This window comes from Myripristis murdjan, chromosome 11, assembly GCF_902150065.1.
Source record: "Myripristis murdjan chromosome 11, fMyrMur1.1, whole genome shotgun sequence".
Lineage (NCBI taxonomy): Eukaryota > Metazoa > Chordata > Actinopteri > Holocentriformes > Holocentridae > Myripristis > Myripristis murdjan.
In genome coordinates this window covers 13,874,175-13,895,739 of record NC_043990.1, presented here as the reverse complement: position 1 = coordinate 13,895,739, position 21,565 = coordinate 13,874,175, and the positions used below count along the sequence as shown (strand labels likewise).

The window sequence follows — 21,565 nt, the reverse complement described above, 5'->3', positions numbered from 1 at the left end:
CGTCACATGCTCTGTCCAATAGGCAGCGAGCTCTTAAGATTACGACAGAGAGCAACAAGAAGTTTTCAAAATGGTGCTTGAAAGTACTATGGTCTGGTAAGAATGCCACAAATGACTTTTATTCTCATATCTGTTGAAATGTAAGTCGCCTCAGTGTGACGTGGAGCAAATATCGAGGCAGCTGCGAGGCTTGTGTGGCCGAAGTTTGGTGAAATATCGCCGTGAACCGGTTTGATAGCGGACCATCCAAGATTAGCTGGCTAACGTTTAGCAGCATCGTCCTGGCTCCTTCGACTGGCTGAGTCATTGTAGCTAGGTTACATTAGCTGTCTTGTTTACTTGTTTACTTCTAACGTCCCGAATAACTTTTACTGATGCTCAGAAAATAACTATTAGTGTTATAAGTTGACATTCACGCTGATTTTGACTGTTGTTACCGTGACAAAGTGGTTGACATAAGCGACACAAGTAGCTAACGTTAGCAGTAGCATTAGCAAGTGTTAACGCTATTCTCTTGCGTTCATTTACTGGACATTGCCTTGTTACCCAGGAGACTAAAGGGGAAGTTTGGATTAGGTAGCCATAATCATTGCCAGAATAAAGTGTCAGTCGTGAGTCTTAGGCCGAAATGTGAACAGGATGTCAAAAAAGTGTCTGGTTGAATTGGAAATTAGTGAGGAAGTTTGGGGTACCACATCCCAGCAAATTCATAAAGTCCCAAATGGAAGTTTATGGAGAGAGTTCAAGTGGAAAACAGTCAACAGATTCATTAGGAGCCCTCACATCTTTCCAAAATAGATCCCACTCAAACAAGTGCAAGCTGGAGGAAATGTGGCGAGGAGGCTACAAACTATACATACACACATGTTTTGGAAGTGTCTCCTTTTGGAGGAAATATTTGTTTGGCTTGATAAAGTTATTGGTTTCCAGCTACCCAGGGACCCAGTGGCTATCTCAGAAGCAGTGACAAGCAGGAAAAAGATCTATTTATAACACATACTTTAGCTTATGACACTTGGCAGTCAGTAGTTAAAGGAATTTACACAACAGAAAAAAATAACATTTATATAGAGACTGAAAAATGCACAATTTGTAGATGGATGTCACCTTGGGTGGAAGTGATGGAGGTGACATGAAGCTAGACATGGTTGGGAAGCTGTTGAGTTTCATCATGTTTTATTGTTAGTAGCTTTCAGGTGATGTGTAGGGAAACTGTGGCAGCTTAAGATGTTATGTTACTTTGTTTCGAGTTTGTTCTTTGTAGTGCCTGTTTGTTTTGTTTTTTTTCCTTTTCCTTCTTTCTCTTTAGTAGAATTTAAAAAGAAAATGTCGTAGTAACAGGACTGTGTGTTAGTGTAACTTTGCCTAATAAACATAAAGTTGAAAAACAGTGTCTGGTAAGCAAAGTGATCCATCAAGCCTGCTCTCACACTTCCATTTTACCTTCAGTGTCGACAACAGTGAATACATGAGAAATGGAGACTTTCTACCCACGAGGCTACAGGCTCAGCAAGATGCTGTCAACATTGTTTGTCACTCCAAAACACGCAGCAATCCAGAGAACAACGTGGGCCTCATCACCATGGCCAAGTAAAAAATTTTTGCCAGCACCAGAAGTTTTTTTTTTTTTTTTTTTTTTTTCTTCATGTTGCTGATGATTGGTGATTGTGTACTTGAATTTTAATGCTGTTTTGTCGGACTCCTTTATGTTGGACTGCAGTAACTGTGAGGTCCTGACCACACTAACTCCAGATACTGGCCGCATCCTGTCCAAACTACATGCTGTCCAACCGCGTGGAAAGATCTCCTTCTGCACAGGCATCAGAGTGGCTCATGTGAGTAGTATGCCACTGTCTGCGTAATCTATCATGCTTAAAGCTTATAGTTGAGATTATATTGAGTTCTTTCATAGGTTTATCAGAGTTTGTTTTTCATGTTGGCTGGTGTTGAGTTGTTTTGTTGTTTGTTATTTCCCCCCATGCTTAGCTGGCCCTAAAGCACAGACAAGGAAAAAACCACAAGATGAGGATCATCGCCTTTGTTGGAAGTCCTGTGGAGGACAATGAGAAAGATGTGAGTTTGTTTCTTATTTATTTTGACAATCATTTCTAACAAATTGTGCACACTGGGTCTGAGTGATATATTGGTATTATTATCTCTATTGTGATATGAGCAGCTATCGTCTAGGATTTTGCTTATAATATAGTCATATCATATTTAGAAGTACTTCATTGATTCATGAGGAATAAAAGGATCAGTTTCTGCTCAAATTTTCAGGAAATATATATGTGAAATTATAAGAAAAAGAAAATAAGAATATATAAAAATACTTGTAATATATGCATTAATACTATGTTACACTCTGCTAAATGTGGCAAAATGTATTTCCTTGTGCCAGTGCCACACACGGAAGTTCTTTTTTTTTCCCACTGATTGTGCGTCATGGTTTTGACTCTTTCCCTCTGCCTGCAACTCTGTCAATCTTTCTAATTCTCTCCCTACCTCCCTCTCCCTCATTCTGTCCCGACCTGCCACCCGAACAGCTTGTTAAACTGGCGAAGCGCTTGAAAAAAGAGAAGGTGAATGTGGATATCATCAACTTCGGAGAAGAGGTGAGAAATCTTGCTGAATCCTGCTGTTGTTTCGGTGACAGTAGAGTACAGGAAATTGAAGGATAACATTAAGTGTTTCCTCTAAAAATGTTTTAGTGGTGGGTGGTAAAGTATCTGTGGAGGGTGTGTGTGTGTGCCCTACAGTTTCGGCACTAGAGAAAGAAGCCTCCACAGATCCATATAATATTAGCTGAAAGTTTTTTAATTAACCTTGCAGGTACTGACAGGTTTGAGCGACTCTGTACTGCACAGAGAGACTGGCTGCTCCTTTGCTGCTCAGTTTACGCTTTGAAATGCGTGCAGCAGCCCGACTGAACCGATATATCCAGTTGCTTCAGTCTCGCAGTAAGGGCAGGAGCCTCCTAGTGGTACTGGCAGGCAGTGACAGCCATATTTGAAACGTTTTGCCATTTAAAAAGTAAATTTTCACTCGCCCCCACTGTTGTCTCCTTCCTCCTCTCATCGCATCTTATTAAGGAGGTGAACACAGAGAAGCTGACTGCCTTCATCAACACTCTAAATGGAAAAGAGGGGACGGGCTCCCACCTGGTCACTGTCCCTCCAGGACCCAGTCTGGCTGATGCCCTGCTCTCCTCCCCCATCCTGGCTGGTGAGGGAGGCTCCATGATGGGTCTGGGTGCCAGTGACTTTGAGTTTGGTGTTGATCCCAGTGCTGATCCAGAGCTGGCCTTGGTAAGACAAATAAAAACAAATATAATAATGCTGCTGAGGTCTCATGAACCCAACAGATCTGTTAATGTAGATATTGATTTGAGAAAGAAACCTAAGACACATTTTCACTGAGATTTCTTTATATATTTTGTAATCATTCCGCTAAAAGTTTATGTTGTTGCAATGTCATGTCGGTATCTAATAATTCTTGTATCACTTGAGTTCTGGTTAATAGCACTGCAAGCAAAGGAGAGAGTCAAACTCTTAACCCATGCTCCTAAAGTCTGCTGAACTATAAAAAAAAAAACAAACTCATGACTAAAAACTTGAGGTATAAGCTGTTTTTTTTTTTCTTCTTTGGCTTCACCCCTTGCTTTTGTTTCTCTGTGGCTCCTCAGGCCCTTCGTGTGTCCATGGAGGAGCAGCGACAGAGGCAGGAGGAGGAGGCCCGTAGAGCGGCTGCTGCCTCTGCAGCCGAGGCAGGCATGCCCACACCCACTGCAGATGGTAAGAGGAAGGTGTAGGAACGCTGAGATCACCTCTGAAACAGTCTTGGTTATGCTAGGATTTAATCACGCACTGAACATGATAACACTGTTTCTGGTCTGTTACGTATGTTTGGTTGTCTTTTCTACCAGAATCAGAGGAGGCCTTGTTGAAGATGTCAGTATCTCAGCCTGAGACGGGCGCTGCAGTGCTTCCTGACTTCAGTAGCATGACAGAGGAGGAGCAGATAGCCTATGCTATGCAGATGTCTCTGGCAGGAGGAGGTCAGTTAGAATGGGTTGCATGTTTGTGCTCTTATCACTCATATTTAGCTTTACACCGTGAAGTCCTTCATGAATGTTAAGATATGAATATTTGTTGGCTTTTCCATATTTTGAAATGTATTCTGTGAATAGAGTACGGAGACATGGACACAGGCGCCCCTATGGACACTGCAGAATCAGCCAAGGTAAGTTATCCATGTGATCTTTGAAATCAAGCTGTAAACAAAGCAGTATAATCAGATGCCAACTGTTTCTTTCTGTTTTTGCCTAGCCATGTACACCATCAGTTGGCTGTGTCTCTTCATCATAAATGTTTTTATTTATCAAATCCCCTTTTTGTTATTGAACAGGATGAAGATGACTATGATGTGATGCAAGACCCGGAGTTCCTTCAAAGTGTCCTGGAGAACCTGCCGGGCGTGGACCCCAACAACGAGGCCATCCGTAATGCCATGGGCTCCTTGGCCTCCCAGACGGGAAACAAGACAGATGGCAAAAAGGATGAGGAGAAGAAGAAATGAGGAGGCAAAGAGGGACAAAACGGACGGACAGAGACTTGGATGTCGGACATTGACAAGAAAATCATGAACAATTGCAGACTAATGCAGGATTACCTTAATATAAGACAAGCTCATTGATACATTGTCTGACTCCCCTGCATGACAGCACTCTCAAACTGACATTTATTATCCTTTCATTCTTTTTGTCAGACACTTGAAAGTACCAACATTACAAAATTAAGTAGTACTGAATGACTATTTAGATTGTTAAATTTTGATTGGCCAGTAACATTCATGGATTAAATAACTTTACGGTGTAACACGGGCCTACTTTCAAACTGCCTTTTGCCCTCTCTACCCTACATTTTCATACATGGATTAATTACTGATTGACTTACCAACAGGCTGTAGGATTGGTTTGTACTGTAACAACAGGTTCCTAACAGTTCCCAACAGTTTAGCCATACTGCTGTCATGTCTTTGTTTTCTTTTGCAATAAAAGCTATATGGAAATCTTGTGTGCCTTGAGATTTCATTGCCCTCAGGACCACCAGGTTTTCATCCTGGCAAAGTTTTCATGTGGGGAGTGAGGAATAACGGTGTGATGGAAAGCTCAGATCATTAGTCATCATGTTTTGATGCAGAACCCAGCCAAACTCCACATGAGTTTGCAGCACATTAAAAAAATATATATATAATCAAGGAATTCATAAACTACTTTACTATTTTTTTTATTTCCTAGTGGGACATGAGGATACGTGTCGTTGTGTAGCATCTTTGATGTATTTTATAATGTTAAAATAATCTGATAGGATCGTTTTTGGTCATGTGACGGGAAGCGCAGCATTTTCAGCTGAAAACGAGCTAGGATAGTCGGGAATCGCATATCCAGGTAAACAATCAAAATACATGCAATATTGAGCAGAGATCCCAATCCCAGCCATCCTCTTCTGTGACATCGTCGGTCCAATAGTCAGATGATCGACACTGTTGTGCAACCATATCTCAGCAAATTGATCTGATTGCATTGAACGGCGTACGCTAGCTCGTTAGCTAAATGACCCCTCTGTCTTGGCTGGAGCTCAACGGCCAGCTAGCCATCCTCAGTCGGGAAGGAAAAGCTCAAAATAGCTGAAGTCGCTGCTACGAGACGCTGTCACAGCTGAGCTGCTTATCAGGTGCTTGTGACTGCAGTGTGCGGTGGACGACGAAAGCATTTCTCAAATATTGTTTACAATCCATCACCATTTGCTGCGGAATCTGTTCCCAGAGAAAGGTTTTGCTTGCAGGATCGCTAGCGCGCTAGCTAGCCTCCGCTGGCTGTTGCCATAATTGCTAGGACAGGCTGCTCTGTAGCTTAGCCAGCAGCGACCCACACAACAAGCTAGCCCGCTGGATCTTGTCACTGCGTGCTCTGCGAAGCTTCCTCAAAGAACTGCACGTACCCGGAAAATATTAAAGCCATAACAAACCATAACTCCATCCTGTTTACGCGTATTTTGCAGCGTGAGTCTTAACATTTGGATGCTATGTTGCTAGCAAGACAGAGCAGTGACTGATGTGATGCACAACAATGGGGACGGATTTTTGATTGTGTATTGTACACTGCTCTGATTCTTAATCTTGAATGATTTTGTGTATTTGCAGGATTTAATCCCGGTATGGGGGACATGAAGACCCCAGATTTTGATGACCTATTGGCAGCATTTGACATTCCTGACATTGATGCCAAAGAGGCCATCCAGTCAGCCCCGGATGAGGCAGAGGGGCCCCATGGAGCCAGTGGTGCACCTCTGGGGAAGCCAGATAATGTGGTGGGAGTAGGGTCATCCCTGAGATCACCAAGCCCCTCCGATCCCCAGGCTGACACCTCAATTGTCAGCGTTATTGTGAAGAATAAAGTGCGTGTAGAGACTGTCGATGGAGGGGATGGGGACACAGACCAAGACCCTATTGATGTAATTGCAGGGGTGGATGTGGGTCCTCGGCTTGGTGCGTGTGCCCCAGGAATGGCTGAATCTGAGGCTCTCAACCACAATGGTTTTGGAGCGTCTGGTGTCTCCACACCCCTACCCCTGAGCCAGTCCCAATCCAATGGAGCTTCATGGTCAGTAAACACCCCGAAAGCGTCCTCAGAAGGTGGAGCGGTTGGCAGCGGAGCAGTGAAGTCTCACAAGCAGGGCGGTAACATTTTCAACAGACTTAAACCTCTCATGGCACAGGGGACGGGAGACCCTGTGGGCCGGGCCAGGAAGATGCAGCTTCTACAGCAGCAGCACCAGCAACAACAGGATACGGGCCAAGAGAGGGCAGATGGGGTCAAAGCCTCATTACCGTCATCCTCCTCCTTATCAGCTGTGTCTTCTCCTCTGGCTGCAGGCGGGTCTGTCGGACTGGCTTCGCCTTTCTTTCCACCTTCCAAGCCTCTACTTCCTCCTCCACCATCTGCCCTCTCATCACACCCAATGCATTCATCTCAGCCTTTTAATGGAGCTCCCAAAGGTGGCGCTGCAGGATTTCAGCCCCGGGAATCAGAGGAGGATGATTCGGACCCAGACTTGGGGGGTCCCCTGGTGATCCAAGAAAGCCCGGACTCCCCCACTTGCACTCCTCCTCAGCTGAGCCGGCGTTACAAGTCTGTCAGTGGCGACGCCGGCTCCACACAGCCTCCATCCTCTACAGCATCTCACCCCAAACCTGGTGACACTCCCTCAGGTGCCAGTCTGACATCATCGACTCCCCAGGCTGGTTCCACAGACAGCCCGCCGCTGGAGGACAGGCATCCAGAACATGTCATAGAGGAGAGAGACTCACCGGAGAGTCCTGAGCCAGAAATGCCCAAATCGACTGCTCAAGTTGCAGCAAAAAGGTGCTCTAGCCCGGCAGTGGCCTCCACGCCACCACCCTCAGACCTAAGGGAGCCAAAGGAAGAAGAAGAGGAAATGGAAGTGGGGAATGGGATAGATAGGGTAGTCGATGGAAAAGCAGACACGGGGAAGGGAGAAAGTGCAAGAACAGATGAGGAGAAGATGGAGGTAGATGATGGGAAGACTAAATCCTTGACCACTGAGGAAGGGAGTGCAAGCACTCCAGCAGCTGCTGTTTCCGGGGCTCCATCCCGACCCTTGAAAGTCAGAATAAAGACTATCAAAACCTCCACAGGTGGCATCACCAGAACTGTCACCAGGGTAGCACCTAAAGGAGGTGCTGCTGGGAAAGGTTTGGACCCTAAAGCTCCAGCTGGGGGACGGAAGGTACTAGCAAACAAAGGACAAAAAATTGAGCCTTCTCCTGGTCACATGACAGCAACATCTCAGCAGCAAAAAGTAAAGGCTCTCAATGCTCTACCAGTGTCAACACTAGCAGCCAGTAGTGTCATGCTCGCTGCTGCTACCAAAGTCCAAAACAAAATGGCTGCATCTGACAAGACCAAGGTTTCTGCCACTGCTGTTAGCATCACTAAATCTGCTGCCCTGCCCGTGACTCCCGCTGTGGCTTCCTCTCCCAAGTTTTCAGTTGCTGCTGGTGGGATCAGCGTACGCACCGCCACCACTAAGACAGCTAACGGAGGTAGCGGGACCATCATAGCAGGCACCCTCCAGCCAAACAAGCCTGCCTCCATAGTCAACAGTACAGGTGCTGTCATCTCCCGTAGTCAGTCGAGCCTGGTGGAGGCTTTCAATAAAATTCTGAACAGTAAGAACCTTTTGCCCAGCTACAAGCCTGACCTCTCAGCACCTCCACCCCCAGAGTGGGGGCTCCCGCTCCCAGCCACAGGGTACCGCTGCCTGGAGTGTGGAGACGCTTTCGCTTTGGAGCGCAGCCTGGCCCGTCACTATGACCGGCGATCGCTCCGCATCGAGGTGACCTGCAACCATTGTGCAAAAAGGCTGGCCTTCTTCAATAAGTGCAGCCTGCTGCTGCATGCCCGGGAGCATAAGGAGCGTGGCCTGGTCATGCAGTGCTCCCACCTGGTCATGAGACCTGTCACTGTAGAACAGATGATTGGACAGCAGGACACCACACCCATTGGTGGTAAGAATGTTTTACATGGTGTGTGTGTGTGTGTGTGTGTGTGTGTGTGTTGTTTACGTCATTTTTATGTGGTATTCCTGTTATCTGTGGTGACAGTGTTTCATGAAAAAAACATAGTTTTGTCATCAAGAGTCAGTCCACCATTCATTTGTGATTCATCTCCATTGACCGCCTCCCATTTGTCTTCTCTGGTTTCCATCTCCTGGCTGACCAGGCATGCTCTCCTCTTCATCCTCCTCTCCTCCAGTCTCCTCCCCCTCCAGCACACCTGGGGCTCCCCCCGTTTCTGCCAACTCCAGTCCAATGAAGGATTCCACCTCTCCAGCAGCTGCTCAGCCCAGACCAGTCCGCCGCACGCCCCAGGGCCCCCAAGCGCTGATGCCGCTGCCTTGCAAGAAGGCCGAGGTGCTGCAGTACAACAATTTCAAATGTCCAGAGTGCCAAGCGCAGTTCTCTGGCAAGGCCGAGCTGGTCACCCACTTCCAGCAGATCAGAGCTGCCCCCAACTCAGTGAGTCTTGGTGATGAGAACACAGTATGTGTCCTGCTACTGCTTTCTGCTGTCATTTAAATAGTAGAGGTTACTTTGATTGCATGTTAAAATCAAGCATTTTAAACTCATACATACCTTATAGGATTTGAAAGAAAGCGTCAAATGTATTTAACTTTATTTTTCTTCTGTGTTTCAGACATGCACCCAGTGCTCTCCTCCCATGATGCTGCCTAACTCGTGCGCTGTGTCTGCCCACCAGAGGATCCATAAACACAGAGCGCCCCATGTCTGTCCTGAGTGCGGGGGCATCGCCCGGCAGGCCAGCTTCCAGACCCATCTGGAGGAGGCCTGTCTGCACTTTGCCAGACGTATTGGCTACAGGTTTGCAGAGGCCTCCATAATAATAATAATAAAACTTGTGTTTATATCATGTGATCGCTACATGTACACCACAATTACGGACACTGGCAGTCTAAACATTTCTAAAACAAAATGGTTATGTGATTAGGCCTATCATAAAACTTCCAGTAATAGTTGGAGGTTTAATTTACCACAACAGCAGGACGAGACTTTTATTAGAGAATGTCTATTATTAGAGACGGGCCATTATTTCTGTTGGCAGGTCCACAGCACCTGGTATGCCTAAAAGTAGTGGAAATTGGCTGTCTTGGCGGCTCACTGGCCAAGAGGCACATCATGTAACCATGACGTCTTTGTTGTCAGTCTAGCAGTACGTGTTTGTCGCATGTGCTCGCTGTCTGTCTCCTAGTCCATCCTGTTTGTCTTCACTGTCGGCTTTCAAAGGCAAAATAAGATCCAAAACAGTGATAGCATTTACCTGTATGTTGAAAGATATTGTAGTACTCAGATTTATACAGTTGTCTTTACAGGCGTATAGTCTGAAAATATCACTGTTATACGCAGCTCATGTCAGATATCACCACCACCACTGCTACTATTACTATCAGTAATAATGATAACAGCAATAACGATCATCAGGATGATGATGATCATTATTTAGCTGAAATTTAACTTAACACTTCATTGCTTTATTAGGAAATGCAGTTTGTCATCACGAACACACCAGTGGGCTATCAGAACATACTGATCCTCAGGCGTGCAAACAAAGCACTGTTTTTTCAAAATGGAATGGAAAAAAGCCACAGATGGTAATAAAAAAAGCTCTTTCTCATTTATGCAGTAACTTTGAGCCAGTAAATTTATGTTTTGCTTGCTGGCCAAAAGCCTCGAAGCCTTGATTTTCAAAGCTTTTGGTCAGTATCTGTGGCAGTGAGATCAGCATGTTAGTATGTTGCACTACATGCAACATTTATTTACTCAGACACAAACTCCCCACTCCTGGTCACTATGTAAAACCCAGGCTTTATTGGAAGCTCTAAGGTATGCACATCAAGTTAGATCTGGAAATGTGTGTATCACTGAAAAATGTCTCAAGATTTTGTTTTTTCTTGATGCAGCAGTCGTAACGTTTCACACTGTTGGCTGTCCAGGTGCTCGAGCTGCCAGGTTGTGTTTGGAGGGTTGAACTCCATCAAGTCCCACATCCAGACCGCCCACTGCGAGGTCTTCCACAAGTGCCCCAGCTGCCCCATGGCCTTCAAGTCTTCCCCGAGCGCCCAGGGCCACATCAGCAGCCAGCACCCCACACTCACTGGAGGACAGGCCAAGTACGCCTCCCCCACCCCCCCCACATCCTCCACACACACGGCTGCAAACACACCTCTGAAATGTTAACACCCTGCCTGTCTCTCTGTCCCTCTGCAGAATGATCTACAAGTGTGTCATGTGTGATACGGTTTTTACCCAAAAACCTTTGCTGTACATGCACTTTGACACTCACCTGGCCAAACAGAAAGTGCATGTGTTCAAGTGTCCGGACTGCACCAAGCTCTATGCTCAGAAGGGTTCCATGATGGAACATATTAAGGTTTGTTTTCTGATGGCATTCAGACATTTTTTAGAGATCCTAGATTTTTAGATACTAACCCTCTGAGACATGAAGGAATTTCCTTGTATTTCTTACAAAAATATTTTTAAAAGTGGCCTCATTTGCTTATGAAGATGCACTTTTTTGTCTGACAGCACCTTCAAATATTACAAAAATTCTGTCTAAATTATTGTTTAAAAAAAAAGTTTGTTTATATTTGTTATATTTGTTTTTATATCAATTTATATATTCTTTTTCTTCATTTTCTTTCTACATTTTTGTCATTGGCTTTTTTATTGGGGGGGGGGGGGGGGGGGGGGGGGGGGGGGGGGTCTTTTTATTATGTACGTACATTAAAAAAAAAATGCATCCTCATAGGCCGAAGTAATGTGCTTTAAGAATATTTTTGAAAGGAATTAAAGGGAATTTGGAGCCATGAGTTCAGGTTTCAGAGGGTTAACGTGCTAAACCAGCCCACCCCTTGGCTCATAGTGTTAAGATAGACAGATAGACGCTATTTAGCACTGCCAGTCATATATGAGCCTTTATGTTTTGCCTTTATGTGTTGCCCATTCAGTGCTCTCCACAATGAATGTGGTGTCAACAAAGGCATACAGCAAAGCTTGGGTCGGCCTTAGCAAGGTCCCTCCTCGGTTGCCTTGTCATAAGTTCTACACCAAGTACAATATAAAATCATTTTTATTAATTGGAGTGAGCACGGTTATCCTTATGCAATATGTGATTGATATGTTTGAATGTTTGAAAGTAGGAATAGGAATTGTACGTGTACGGTCAAAAAAAAAAGGCCAGGATTTATGCCTCATCAAAATAATCCAGTTTATCCGTAGAAAAGTAGAGCCAAAATGAGTCTGTGACATTTGAGTATTTGCCATCTCTAAAGGTGAATCAGTGTAATGCAAATCCTCTATCTGCCCTCATTTGTTTTTTTGTTTTTTTTTTGGTTTCCCGCTCAGACGGCTCACAGAGGCCTGTCGGCCAAACCAGAGGCTCAGTCAGACACCTCGGCCTCCACCTCGATCCCGGTCAACCCGTCCGGCCCCACCGGCCAGAAGTCGAAATCCTCTGGAAAGACGGACAATTCCGACGGAGAGGACTGGGGCCGGGATCAGGAAGACGAGGAGGAAGAAGACGAGGAGGAAGAGGATGACGACGACGACGGGGATGAAGACTACGAGGCCCCGGGGAGTCTCACCAGCACCCTGGGGGGCAGCAGTCATCCCGCCGCACCCACAGAGTGGACCTGTCCCCAGTGTCAGACCACCTTCACCGACAATGAAGATTATCTCAGTCACGTGAAAATGGAGCATGGCAAGGTGTCTACACACACACACACACACACACACACACACACACACACACTTGCTGTTGAAGTGACCCAGTTTCTCCACAGGAATGAGTGTTATTTTATTCGGTCCAATGCTTGTAGCTATGGAGGGAGGGCCGTAAACTTTTTTATCCACCGGCCGTGATGACTGTTACTTCCCAAAATTCGCTAAGTTGAACCAGCTAATTTTATTTTTGGAAAATGATTGGTTTTCAGCCAAAGTGCGTGGTAGAGGAGCTAAACATACAGAAACACCCACATCCTAAATTTACCAGTTTGCGGCTTGTGGCTGGTGTTATTTTGCCATCCTACTATAGCACACTTGGCTGAGACACAACAGCTTTCTAACTATTTTTTTTCTCCTTTCTCCCTCACTGTGTTTGTGTGTATGTGTGTGTGTGTGTGTGTGTGTGTGTGTGTGTGTGTGTGTGTGTGTGTGTGTGTGTGTGTGTATAAAGTTCCCTTGCCGTATCTGTGGGGGCACGTTCAGCACGTCCTCCAGCCTGAGGCGTCATGAGCGTGTCATTCATGAGGGCAACAAACGAGTCTTCCATTGCCAGTGAGTCACTTTGGCCTTCACTAAATACTTTGGGTTTGTAATTTGGGAAGCTGTGATTTCAAAATGAGTTTTGTGATTGCACTTTGAAAGAATGTTTTTAGTCCTCAACTGTCCACAGGTCAGATTCACAAATGTGTTTGTAAGATAGAGTTAGAGTAAGTTAAATTTTCATTAGTTAACACTGGTCCGTATTAATATTGTCTGTCCATTAGTGGGAAACTTGATGATATTAGGCTGCAGATGCATTGTGTTGCATGACTAATTCCATCCAACTTTGAGTATTTTAAAAGATTTAGACCTTGGGTGCTGTTATTTTGGCCAAGCCTGTCAGTGTAACTGTGAGAATGTGCTCGGTTATTTTTTATTAGAAATGAGACCTTTTATACATAAGCTTTACAATAAATATCAATTTTATTGTCAGGTGTAAGGACACCTCTTTAACATATTTGTCTAAAATTTGTATGTATGTATGAAACTTGAGGCTCAGCTTTTCACTTTAGCAATTTCAAGATAGGTAAAGGCTGTCTTAAGGTTAAGAAAAAGATCAAGAACAAACTTGAGAGCTTTATTCTTATATTTTCTTTGGAAGAAATGTAAGAAGAAATTATAGAAAATTTACAAGAACTGTTTTGGGGAATATAATTTTTTTTCTCGTTTTTTCTCTCAAAACTACAGTTAAGGAAAAAAAAAATGCCATTATAATGACACTAGTGAAGATTTACTTGAGTAATGTTTTGTGAATCTGGCCCCAGCCCCTATGTAAAGCAGGCCTAGAATTAGTATCATGACTAAACCCAAATTTGTGTGTTTATTTTGCAGATATTGCACAGAGGGCAAGCGCACCTTTGGCAGTCGGTTCTTACTGGACAAGCATATCCGCCTCCATCACAGAACCACAGATGGACAGGTCAGTCAGGAAAATGATTCATGATCATTTATTACACTCACGCAGAATTCATTCATGCATTCGCTCCTCTTGTGCTGTTTCTGTGTCTGTGTTGTCGCCCTCCCTCTCTCACTCTGCCCCTCCCTGTCGTCCTCAGGGTCCCCCTCAGACGAGGAAGCGTGCAGCCACCACAGGAGATGGTCCTGGCAGCTCCTCAGAGCAGGACGGCGAGGGTGGACCTCCTGGAGGCCGGGCAGGAGATGAAGAGGAGAACGCCACGGAGGATGGCGAGGACGGTGGCGGCCCTGCGAAGAGAACCCGGGGGTCCATGGTGTCAGCAGCACTGGCGCCCCCCGAGCCGGAGGAGGAAGACAACATTTTCCGTTGCGTCCCCTGTGGCTTCTCCACCGAGGACGGCGCCGAGTTCCAGCGGCACATCCCCCAGCATCGGGTGGACACCGCCTCCTTCCAGTGCCTGCAGTGCGGCGTCTGCTTCGCTTCGGCCGGCTCTCTCGGAAGGCACCGGTTCATTACTCACCGTGTGCGGGACCCGCAGGGCGACGCGGACCGCAGCACCCCACATGCCCCCGGCTCTCCCGACGGGTCACCCGCCCCCTCGCCCCAGGGCCAGGGCGAGGACGGAGAGGGCAATCTGAGCTGCAAGGTGTGCGGCCGGCGATTTGACAAGGCCACGGACCTCAACACCCACTTCAGGACCCACGGCATGGCCTTCATCACCGCCCACAAGACGGACAAGCCCCAGTAGAGGGGGCGGGAATCCTTAAAGTGGACGCATTGGCTAGAAGAGAAGCCGAGGGTCACGAGCTCAGCTGAAAAGCAAGACTAAAATATTCCTCTAAAAAAGGATGAATGTTGATTATAAGAAGACAGAGCTGCTTCGGACCTTCAGTGCAGTTTTTTTGCCACCATAAACTGTGTTTTAATCTTATCTATGGCACCTCTCTGTGCAATTGTAATTGCATGTTTGGTCACTTAACTAAACACACCTGTGATAGACTCTTTGAGTGGAAGGCTATTGAACAACCTCCGAGCAAAGCATTTCTATCAGCCATACAGTTGATTATGTCTCGTCCTCCATCACAGTCACCCTCACTCTGCACTGACTGTCGCTACTTGCCTGTCTCTTCATTGTAACACCCAAACTCTTCAGCACATCTCCCACTGTACTCTAAGAATTGTAGTGCCGATATTTTTGTATTTCATACCGCTCATGGCGTTCACACTCGGTTTGTCCCAAGTCCGGCTCATTCTCTCAGATCCACTGTCTTGCTGGACTCAAATCAGCATCACCAGCCCTGTTCCTGCATCCAAGGCTGGTGGCGCTGCTCTCAAGTCCAACCGCTCCTCGACATCTGAAGCGTCGACACACGGGAGTGCTTGGAGAACTTATGACACTGATTTCTATGTCGCAGCGATATTATAAATATTTATTTATACGAAACACATTACTGCTGTTGGTATTTGTGAGTCGGTTGCGTCAGATCTTACTACTGGATGCAGCCGTAGAAGTAGTGTGATTATACGTGCACCAGAGAGATGAGAGGTGAGTCTCTGAAGGCATTTCATTAGGAAACGAGGTTACTGGCTTGTGGTAACTCGTGTAGCGTGAATGACGTGTGATGTTATTAATCGTTAAGCTAGAACAGGAGAGATAAGGCTTCCTGCCAGTAGTATATGTGTACGAGTTTTGCCATGTAAATACATATAATTACACTAAAAGAAAGCGTTCTGGTTTTAGTTACTTGCTATGATAATGTGAATACGTATAGTATTTGTACTTGTACTGTTCCCTTTTTTTTCCAAACAATTTCAAGTTAAAAAAAAAAAAAAGAATCCCCCCACCCCCACAGAGGTAGCTATACATTGTAATTAAAAAGCAGAGGGAGAGCGCGGGGGGCCTTGTGTTGTCTTAATGTGTATGAATACAAATGTTTATCTCTTTGAGACGGTTCTTTTTTATCTACAGAATCAGTGCTTGCTGTACTCACTTTTCTTTTGTATGTTTCAAACCAGCCTTCGCGGTCACGTGAAGGAGGCCTATGGGTGGAGTTTTTTTTTTTTTTTTTTTTTTTTCTTGTTTGTATCTTTTATATGTCATATTTATATAGCGGAATAGTGGAAATTCATGTCATTTTTCTTTTCATGGTTGTGGTCTGCTTGCTGAAATGCCATACACTTTTGTGCTGTTTCAAAATAAATGTGTGAAAGAGAGGATTGCCTCGTGCAGCCGGTTCATCTCCAGAGTCAAGGATCCTGTTCAGAGCAGCGGTTACAACTTTTTTTTACAGATTGACATGAACTGGAGTGAAAGAGCTCCTCTTACTATTGTAACATGGGATTTGTACAAATGATCAAAAGATGGATAAGGGTATAAATTTGTCTGCATATAGAATTACATTACAAAACATGTTGGAACCAGTTTTAACTACTTTCACCTTGGACTGAGAAACATTTATACAGACAGTTTTAATGCATATTTTACATCATAAATTACATTTATATAATCCCCAGGGAATATAGTTCATAGTTGAAGACATTATCATAATAATGAATGTCGTGCTATGTTGAACCTTGGGAGCTTTTCTGTTTTTATAACTTGATCCCGTTGAGATCATTCCTGGGTTTGTCAGAGTCGGGCTCCACCTCGTCCAGCTCCAGCCCCGTCTTGCATTCCGTGGCCTCGTGAGCCAGGGTTTGCAGCTCAGAGGGAGGCTGTGGATGGTGCACTTCAACCAGCAGCTCGTAGACCAGTGTTCCCAGCAACGCCCCAACACAGGTGGCCACTAAGGGCACCCACCACCAGCCACCTCCAGCCCTGGGAAGACAGCAGGAGAACATTTTATGGTCTTAGTCTTAATGAGAAGATGAAACAGACTGTTTTTTAGTCAAGGAAGTGTTTAGATTGTTTGTGTAGAGTGAAACCTGAAAACATCCGCTCCCCAGCCAGCAACATATGTGAACAGGCGAGGTCCAAAATCCCTGGCTGGGTTGAGGGCGTAGCCGCTGTTGGACCCCATGGAGATGCCAATGACCAGCACCGCTGCTCCCACCAGAACCGGCTCCAGACCCGGAGGGCACGGGCTGTTCTGTCGGTCCCCGAGAGCCAAGACACACACCAGCAGGGCTGCTGTGCCGATCACCTGGATGAACGCACATAACATCACATTACATCACATGTCCCGTTAACAAGTGTGATGAACCTAAGACATCACTCAGGCCCACGTTATGTTACTATGATGGGTCGAGGAACTGCGGGGGGGTGGATCATCTCTGCTACTGAGGCAAGAGCGAATGTGTACGTTTATGGTGCAGCAAACTGCTTACACATCATCTATCTGCTGTGGCACTGAAGCCCCAGTGAACAGATAAGCCATCCAGCAGATCACGTATCTAGTTGAGATATGATGACCACACCCAGCAATGACAACCATTAATATGCTGGTTGTCATCATCATCATCATTATGGTTGGTCATGTTACCCTTCACCTGGACCTGGGCCAATTTGAACACACCATGGATAATATTCAGTGGTAGGAAAGCACCCAAATCCTTTAACCTTAGTAAAAGTAGTGTTGCCATAATGGAACAATATTCAAGTAAAACTCCTGCATTCATAATTTTATGACAAATACATGTTTACATGTATTTGCCTTCTACTATAACTGTAATATCTGAAACTGATTTAATTTAAAAAAAAAAAAAAAAAAAATCAGTTTTGAGGATTTAAAACCAAACAGAAGCCTAGATGATGTTTTTTTGAATGGTAAATATGTAAGTAAACAAAATTGCAGGCCCTGCTATTGTTAACAACAGTGAACAGTGATTTTCTCTCTGGTGATAGTTTATTCATTATAACTATAATGTGATTTTCAAATGAACTATAGAATTTTTTTTTTTTTTTTACTTTTAAGAGTTTCAAATTTCTCTCTCAGAACATGTTGCACCTTTAAGTATTAGTACTAAAATGTATCAAATGGTAAACAGACATTGTCAGAGGGTTAAATTATTGATGCATTAAACTGTAAGAATTATTTTAATGTTGGAGGTATGACTGCTCCATAGACTGTTGTGTAGTTTCAACCCTAACAGTGCATTATATTTTATGTTTTGCATGTGGCCTAAAAGCTTATTCTGCAAAGTTAACTGTACCTGTCACTTAAATGTAGTGCAGTGAAAAATACAGCATTTTCCTCTGAAATGTATGCAAACTGTACGCAAAGTAAGAGCAGCTCAGTGATGGAACGCTGCACCTAATATTTTGTACTTTGCATCAGCAGGTGTACAGTACTAGGACTGTTCATTATTATTGGCTTGATGATGTCCATGTTAACACAGGCCTGGCTGTTTTGGGGCAATTTGGCACATGAAGTTCAATAAAATTCAACAAACAGCATCCAGGTAAAGAAATCTTTCAGCTGCTGGATGTTCAGACGGGGCTGACGGGGTCTGACCTGGTCCATGACGCCTCCCCACAGACTGAGGTAGTCAGCTGGATAGGTGGAGAAAATGCCCGCTGTGGCTGTGGGACCCGTCACTGTCAGCTCACCTCCACCGTACGACCGGATGGCATCTGCAAGCATCTCACCACACGTAGAAAAAAACAACAAGCCCCCAAACACACACACTATAAATATGTCCAGATATTGCCAGACTTTGATTTCTACTCTGAATTTTCCCCAAATTTGAATGAGTAATCCTCTTGCTTTCTGCTCCTGCTGTACCTTTCATGTTTCTGCCTCAAGGCCACCAAGACAAACGCCTTGTGTGTTTAATGTCTCTGGTCAATAAAATGACTCTGTTTTCAAGGAACACGGTTTCTGCCTCACCATAGTATTGCAGGCCCACGGTGGCTGCAGCCAGAAAGGCTCCAAGGACTTGGAAGAAGACATAGAAAGGCAGCTTCATCCAAGGATGTCTGCCCAAAAAGCACAAGCTGAGTGTGACAGCGGGGTTCAGATGAGCACCTTAAAAAGAAGACCAAAAATCACGAGTTTGATTATGATATCCACATATCTGCCATTTCAAATTAAGTGGTACTTGTACATGGATTAAAAGGCATGTTAATTAATTAAGGTATGTGGCAGCCAAGAAAAGAAGAAAAAAGGAGAAGTTCAGACTAGATTTGGCATATTTCCTTGTTTTCTCTATTGATGCTAACTTTCAGGCAATATTTTTTTGTCTCCTGCATTTTGGAAAGGAGCTCTTCAATTTGTATTTACTATGTGTGGACACATTTGAAAAAAAGGTGTTTGTGCTTGGCCGTATCCTCCATCCACACCTTACCCGACACTCCACGAGACACACAGACCCCAAACGTCACTCCCAGAGCAAAGCCCAGATTGATTGACAGGTACTGGCCTTTCTTATCTTGGGTTGTGGTCACCTGGGCGACGGCGCCACATCCAAACAGCTGCAATTGAATGGCACACGCTCAAGAGGATGAGTGTAAATTGACAATGCATTTGGAAATTGCAGTATTCCAGATTTACAGTCACTATGTAAATGAGACCTTGCGTAGGTTGTTATTCACATTAAACAGCTGAGGCAATTCCAGCAGCGATAAGCAACGATATCGGACTGCCTCAGAGTAATTTCACTTTTTATGGACCCCATTTCCAAAGATCTCACATTATTGCTTTATGATTTCTGTTGTAATTGTTGATTGACCTGACAGGTGAATCTTGGCAATGAATCTAGAAAACAAACTCCCCAAACACTAAACAGAAATGAACAAATAACATTATTTATTAGAACTTGTCAACTGCTAGAAACTTTTACACTTTTAATCCTCCCTCTCACATCGTCTGGTCTCTCCTTCTCTCTCTCTGTCACACTTTCCCTCTCTCTCTTGCTCTCTCTCCCTCCCTCAGGCCAAAGTCCTTAGTTATCCATTGTGAGGATCCACCAGTTGCAATACAACAAAGACAGTAAGAGTTTCGTTTTGGGGTTAAATTAGGGCATGCAGAGTGAAAACTATTTGAAATATGTCACTGAGAATATGCATGGATGGGCTCAGCATTCATTTATTGTGTTTTAGATTTTAACCACATATTCGAACATGTGCAAAAACCTGGATTTTGCATGCAAAGTTGGCAAAGAGCGATACTGGACTCAGCAGATTTCTGTCACTGAATCATAAATAGTCAAGGACGCCTCATGTAACTACCACTTCAGAGTGCGTCTTCATTCAAATGCACCTGCACAAAGTTAAAGAGCTTTATCTCCTCTACTGAATCCTTTGTCACACCATTAGATAAAAAGGCAAGAGACTCTTATCAAAGCCTCTCTTTACACACACACTTAGATGTAAAGAAATCCCCACATCTGCTTACCACAATCTGGAGAAAGATGGCACATGTGTTTAATTTCATGCAAATGACTAAGGATCATAAGGAGACTGCCAGAAGAAAGGCACTCACAATCAGGATGTAGACGCCGAGGCATTCAGCCATGCACTCCCTGACCAGCTGGTTTCTGATCTGACACTTCCTCAGGAGCCTCTCCATCCCCGAGGTTTCCTCTGCGCCGTCCCGTCTACAAGCTGTTTTCAGATCTGTAATCGCCTCATCAAGTGGATCCAACCCTGTCAACACTGAACTTTCTGGCTGACTGAGCAGGGTTTGCCCTTTAATACTGGGACTATGAGCTACGGCTGATACGTCACACACTTTATGGCATGGCTCAGGTGGTGGTGTGCCTGCACGCATGAGAGGAGAGTAGTTCACTTTGTAGGACATCCTTGGACTTCCACCACAACATGCATGTCCAAAACACTTCACTGTGCACAGCCTGCCTCCTTCACACAGGCTTGATATTGGCTTGCTGGGATCTCACCTGCCTGGAGTTGTCCCTGATTGTTCCTCTCATTTGATTGGTTATTTCAGTTTCCTCCCTGATGCATCTCTTCTCTCCTGCATGTGAGCAGGATGGTGTCGATCCTTCAAAGGATGAGTGCAAACAGGATCTGTCCCTCTATGAGAAAAACTATCTTCATATGACTTATAAGACTCATATGACTGACAAGATCAACTAAGATGAACTCAGAGATTGATGTGTATTTGGCACTGTGCTCTCAACAAGCTGACATTCACACTATATTCTTTACCAATAATCACTACTCACTCTGACAGCCGTAATGGAGATGATAAATTGCCCATCCTGTGGGAGGGGTCCCTCCTCTGTTGCTATCCCTGAGGTTTCTTCCTGTTTTTTCCTCCCCGTTCATTTTTTTTTAAGGGAGTTGTTCCTTATCGGCTGTGAGGGTCCAAGGACAGAAGATGTTGTGCTGCTGTAAATCCACTTGAGGCAAATTTGTAACTTGTATTGGGCTATATAAATAAAATGGACTTAACTTGATATGAATGACAAGGGCTATAATTAATAAGTTTTAGTTTAAAACCACTTGAGTCATGAAAGTCATGTAGCACACTGTTGCACACTGAATGTATGCTAGAGTATTGCATGCATCTATAGTTTGCATTTTCTGATAATCATTCACCAATTTCATTTTCAACTGGTAAAAGTCACTGCTCTCAAAAGAGAGGAAGTGGATTGATGGATGGCAGAGATATAGGCTCCACTCCGTGTAAGGCACCAGTCCTTTTCTTCATTCTGGAAATTAAACACACGTGGACCGTTTCTGAGCTTGAATCCAAGATCTTGTTGCACACTAATGACGATGAAGATGAGAACCCAGATCAGTGTTACTGTAATGTACAAGGAAGA

General features: G+C 44.6%; 3 protein-coding genes and 1 non-coding gene across 9 annotated transcripts; 3 read left to right on the top strand and 1 right to left on the bottom strand.

The window, feature by feature from the left end:
* Positions 1 to 7: 7 nt before the first annotated feature.
* On the top strand, positions 8 to 5,070 carry psmd4a (proteasome 26S subunit ubiquitin receptor, non-ATPase 4a). Of its 2 annotated transcripts, none has more exons than XM_030063776.1 (10): positions 8 to 96; positions 1,450 to 1,590; positions 1,721 to 1,835; positions 1,987 to 2,073; positions 2,544 to 2,612; positions 3,090 to 3,305; positions 3,683 to 3,791; positions 3,923 to 4,054; positions 4,187 to 4,239; positions 4,405 to 5,070. In XM_030063776.1, the coding sequence occupies exons 1-10, from the start codon at positions 71 to 73 to the stop codon at positions 4,573 to 4,575; spliced, it is 1,119 nt and encodes a 372-aa protein (XP_029919636.1). In that variant the 5' UTR covers positions 8 to 70; the 3' UTR covers positions 4,576 to 5,070. The 2 variants fall into 2 exon arrangements, with proteins under 2 accessions (XP_029919636.1, XP_029919635.1); XM_030063775.1 differs by having other exon boundaries at positions 1,709 to 1,835.
* Positions 5,071 to 5,314: 244 nt separating this feature from the next.
* Positions 5,315 to 16,051, top strand: znf687b (zinc finger protein 687b). 5 transcript variants are annotated; one of them, XM_030063763.1, is made up of 10 exons: positions 5,315 to 5,446; positions 6,202 to 8,589; positions 8,837 to 9,123; positions 9,278 to 9,462; positions 10,593 to 10,769; positions 10,867 to 11,029; positions 12,004 to 12,363; positions 12,833 to 12,933; positions 13,753 to 13,840; positions 13,977 to 16,051. In XM_030063763.1, exons 2-10 carry the CDS (start codon positions 6,216 to 6,218, stop codon positions 14,583 to 14,585), a joined length of 4,344 nt encoding a protein of 1,447 aa, XP_029919623.1. In that variant the 5' UTR covers positions 5,315 to 5,446; positions 6,202 to 6,215; the 3' UTR covers positions 14,586 to 16,051. The 5 variants fall into 5 exon arrangements, with proteins under 5 accessions (XP_029919623.1, XP_029919619.1, XP_029919622.1 ...); XM_030063759.1 differs by having other exon boundaries at positions 5,316 to 5,446; positions 8,804 to 9,123; XM_030063762.1 differs by having other exon boundaries at positions 5,317 to 5,446; positions 8,804 to 9,099.
* On the top strand, positions 11,583 to 11,717 carry LOC115368450 (small nucleolar RNA SNORA13). The gene has a single exon (XR_003929029.1). It is a non-coding gene; the product is annotated as a small nucleolar RNA SNORA13 (small nucleolar RNA).
* Positions 16,052 to 16,269: 218 nt separating the features above from the next.
* On the bottom strand, positions 16,270 to 20,655 carry aqp10b (aquaporin 10b). Its single transcript, XM_030063774.1, has 6 exons — positions 20,260 to 20,655; positions 19,124 to 19,250; positions 18,667 to 18,804; positions 18,292 to 18,410; positions 16,763 to 16,980; positions 16,270 to 16,655 (listed from the first exon to the last, which is right to left on the bottom strand). The coding sequence occupies exons 1-6, from the start codon at positions 20,575 to 20,577 to the stop codon at positions 16,430 to 16,432; spliced, it is 1,146 nt and encodes a 381-aa protein (XP_029919634.1). The 5' UTR covers positions 20,578 to 20,655; the 3' UTR covers positions 16,270 to 16,429.
* Positions 20,656 to 21,565: the final 910 nt, after the last annotated feature.